General features: G+C 59.3%; 1 protein-coding gene across 1 annotated transcript in view; it reads right to left on the reverse strand.

Moving 5' to 3' along the window:
* LOC119102514 (protein argonaute-2) overlaps positions 1 to 4,291 on the reverse strand; it is a 16,901-nt gene continuing 12,610 nt past the window's right edge. Inside the window, exons 5-6 of the mRNA XM_037225896.1 lie at positions 2,684 to 3,758; positions 1 to 1,688 (exon numbers count right to left, since the gene is read on the reverse strand). Of these exons, the coding sequence (XP_037081791.1) occupies positions 1,404 to 1,688; positions 2,684 to 3,758 (1,360 nt within the window). The 3' untranslated portion in view covers positions 1 to 1,403. The remainder of the gene's footprint in view (positions 1,689 to 2,683; positions 3,759 to 4,291) is intronic.

Consider the following 4,291-nt stretch of genomic DNA (forward strand, 5'->3'; position numbering starts at 1 on the left):
AATAGCCTGGGCAGTGTATTGGTTCCAAACCATTTCCGCACGTATGCGAGATAGAAGCCATACTGGGACCATTGTTACTTGAAGCCAAACCCCAATGCGTTAACTTGTAAGGTACAGCCCCAACGCCAGACGATTATCACCAAGCGCAAGCCCATCCCGATGCGAAAACCTCAACTACAAGCGCAGCCTAAGACGGTGGGAGTAAACTACAAGCCCAGCCAACGATTAGTGTGGCTTCCCAGCCCAGTCCACGCTAATAACTGTTGACTGCACACCCCGGGCGAGGTCGCCAGTCCAAAGCATGCGTGACAAGATTCTGAACGGGTTTCAAATTTCCATCGTTAAGTCATGTGCAGTTAACGCTGTAACGTGAGCTTCCGTGCGCTTAATCACACTCGTCAAGCCACTGCGGACTGCAAGTCACAGGGCCTCCACGGAACGGAAGCACGCATCTCACCACGCTGAACAACCCCCAACACTGGTACAAACCACAGCGCAAGACGCTGGCGCGATGCCGTGCGGATGGGCGGCCTCGCCCGGATCCCGTCCCCCACCCCGGCCCCGTCCACCGCGCCGCGCCCGACATCGTTCGGTTATGTAAGCCGGGGCCACGCGGCCGGCCGCGCCCGAGCGCGAGCGCGACCGGCTGCCACCAATTCGGAGCGGCGCGCCAACCCGCCGGACAGCGAGCGGGCGCTGGTCGGAGCGCCGCTCCTCACATAGCTGGCGCCGCGACGCCGGCGGCGAGGGGGCAGCGGCCGTCCAACAGCACGTGGACGGCGCGGCGGCGGCTGCCTCTACCCCAGGAGGCACGAGCCAAGGCGCGCGTATGTCTTTCTGTGCGGAGCGCAAGTCACAGATGTGCGCGTTCTGCGGGGCGCACGTCACAGGCGTGATGCGTGCATTCTGGGCTGTCGGGGGCGCTGGCGCGGTGTGCGTTGCCGGGGGTTGGATGGGCGAGATCGCATCACGGGGGAATACATGTCACCGACCTGATAAGGCTGACGACAATGCGCTCGGCATCTTAAAACTAACACGCAGCAAGATGTGACTACGTCCTCTAGCTAGCACCATACTGCCAAATATAAAGCCTATTGATTGATACTGAAAAGCATTCGCGACTAAAGCGATCCAGGCGCTTGGATCATGTAAGAAAAAGACAGCCTGTGAGAACCATTCAATAAAGCGGCACACGGAAACCACGCAGAACAACAAAAAGACCCGACGTCCTGTACCATCACCCGTGATACATGGCGGGAAGTGTCCAGCCAACGTGCATCAGCTCTCCGCGGAGAGCTTCGACAGCACGTACGTGCGCCCCGCCCGCGGCCGCCGCGAGCACGCCGACTCACGCCGGCCGGCGCCGCCCAGCCCGGCACGGTCCGGCCGCGTCGGCGCGCCGCCTACACGTAGTACATGGGCACCGTCTTCGGCGAGCAGGCGGCGATCGACTGCTCGGGCGAGGCTGCTTGGTCGTCGCCGATGTCGTTGACACGCAGGAAGTTGTCGTGGTGCGCGCGCGCCCGGTACGCGGCCAGGTGGGCGTAGTAGGAGGGCGCCGGGTTGCTGACAGAGCGCGTGCAGCGCGAGAACAGGTGACACATGTAGTACGTCAGGATCTCCAGGTCGTCGGCCGTGAAGTTGCTATCGTCGTGCAGCACGTGGTAGTGAGTTGGGCGGCTGGTGCCCTGCCGGCACGGTGTCCGACGCGTCTCCACGGATGCTTCGCAGCGCGGGGCGCGCGGCCATGCGGGCGTGACGCTCCACAATTGAGGCAAACGTTAGTCCAAAATACACACTAATGATGATATCATGGATTTGACGAGTTTGAAATTTCTTTATAAATTTGACCCGAACGCCTTGAATGGATGGGTATCTAAGATCGGCGCTCATGCTAAGCAGGGCTTGTTGTGTGAGCCCCGACCCGCACCATCCGATCGCGCAATTTCAGGCAACGGATGAATTTAGCGGCGAAAGCTTAACGTGCCACGATGCTAGGCACGGTCCGTCCTGTCCTCTGACGTCAACTGACCTACAGCGTGACCGCTGCCACCAGCCGCAGGTCATACCTGTCAAGGACAAATAGCAAGCGCCCTGAAGCGACTCGAACCCACCCCGCCACGGGTGAGGGGAGCGGAAGGCAGGCGCTCTAACCAACTGAGCCACCGGGACGGACAAGCACATGTGTCCTGATTTTTTGCTGTCGACAATTCGTTACAATGGGAAAGGCGCACGGAGCATCCCGTAGTTCCCTGTAGTACAGGTACATCACGGGTGTGTGTAATCCCCAGTTCAGCGAGGCGGCCTGGAAGTTTCTGCCGGCAGTTTTTAACTGATTAAACTCTGCTGACGAAATCCATTGGTGGCTGTAAAACACGGAGTCGGATGCCTAGTATAGCACGCACACAAACACAACACACGCCCATGTGTTTTAGGCATGCTTATCCGGTATCGGCGTGCTGTTCTTGGTTGCAAGCGCAAAACAAGAAACAACACTTGAAAAATTGGACAGTGGCTGACACAAAATGGCACCTTCCCGCTTTCTGAATTTATGTCCGTTTGTGCCAGCATCACCGGATTCCCTAGAAGATGCGTCGGCCGCGCCCCTTCCCCCTCCCCCTCCCCTCAGCACCTCAGCCCGACCAGTCGAGCGGCCGCGGCGGCGGCAGCAGCCGACACTCACCTGGATGCCTTGGTGGCTGACCAAGAAGTAGTCGAGCTCGGTCGGGTGAGCGATCACCGAGTCCACGACCGTGCCGGGTGGCACGTTCTTCGACCGGCCACACGTGTCGCGCAAATCGGCGGCGAAGAGACGCGTGTGGTGCCGCTTCTGCACCACCAGGAACGTGATCTTGGGCTGGTAGCTGGCCTCGAGCGCCGTGCAGGCTGCACGAACCTGCTCCAGCTCTCGCGACATGACGTGCAAGAACTGGCCCTCGCTCACGCCGTCTCTGAAGAACACGATGCGCGTCGGTTTCGTCTTGTTGTTCAACTTGTAAAACTCGATCAGGAGCTCACGCACGGCCCTCTTCAGGTCCACGATCATCTCCTCGGCGCGGCGGCCCTCGGACGGGAACTGCACGAGCACGCGGTGGCCGTAGCGGGCGTGGTAAGAGGCGTCCAAGCTGGCCACCACGGCCGCGATGCTCGGCTTGTTCACCTGGTCCGGCGGCGGGTGCGTCACATCAGCGCCAAACACGATCGTGGGCTCGTACAGCAGCTTCGGTCGGGTCCGCGCGTCCAGCCCGTTGTTGGAGCCGCCCATCTTGGCGTTGATCTTCTGACATATGTTGGTGGCTGTCTGCCGGTCGCCGCGGAAAACCGTTTTCGCGAGCACACACGACGTCAGCTGGCCCACCTCCACGTCACCGGCGCCCTTCACGGCGTTGTAGAGCTTGTTCTTCATCGGCAGGACGACCAGCACCAGCTCCGGCTTGAAGTGGTCTCGGATCCCCGTCAGGTCTTTGACGGCATCGACCCGGTCCACATTGGTGCCGTCACGACACACCACGTCTCGCGGCTCGGCAATCCTCATGCCCACCTGACCGCCGGCCTCGCGCAAGCCCCGAACGAAGTTAAGCACCTTCTCCGTCTGGGTGCGCGGGTCGTAGTTGAGCACGACCCAGTTGTTCAGGCTGCGCGCGTCTAGGAATCGTTTGGCTTGCAGGCTCCAGACACCGTCGCGCGGTGTCTCAGTGCGCTTGTCGCTGTAGAGCAGGACGGGGGCCGGCAGCACGCGGCCCGTCACCTCGGTCGGCCTGCAGAGGAGAGCACGGCCGACGTCATATGACGGCGCACTGTCACCCGGCGACCACGTCACGCGCGAGGCGCGGTCCCACACGGCAGCGGGCGTCACCGGTCAAAGCATCGGTGAAATGCATCCACGAAGGTAGACTTTCGTCGTCACTCCCCGTAAAATAAGGATTTTTGTTTCGAGACACGAGATTAGTGGCAACAATGCACACAACTCAGAACACCAATTGAGAAGTACAGATGTGGGATATCATTTATTAACGGATCGGCATACGCTACCGCATTGGTAGCCACGTTTAGAGTACCATGATATATATATATATATATATATATATATATATATATGTGTGTGTGTGTATATATACGATGAACATCAACATAACCAACACATGTACAGCCCAATCCCAAACCAAACCCTATCCCATCTGCTCTTTAAGCCTCGCCCTGATAGCAGCGCGGGTGAGAAGGAGCATACAATCCCTCCCAAAGCTCGTTTTAAAGGCGTCTCTCCGCCACGTTGTGCAATCGTGTCCAAAAT

The sequence above is a fragment of the Pollicipes pollicipes genome, unplaced genomic scaffold (genome assembly GCF_011947565.3).
Source record: "Pollicipes pollicipes isolate AB1234 unplaced genomic scaffold, Ppol_2.1 Scaffold_5724;HRSCAF=6776_pilon_pilon_pilon, whole genome shotgun sequence".
In the NCBI taxonomy this organism is placed as follows: Eukaryota; Metazoa; Arthropoda; class Thecostraca; order Pollicipedomorpha; family Pollicipedidae; genus Pollicipes; species Pollicipes pollicipes.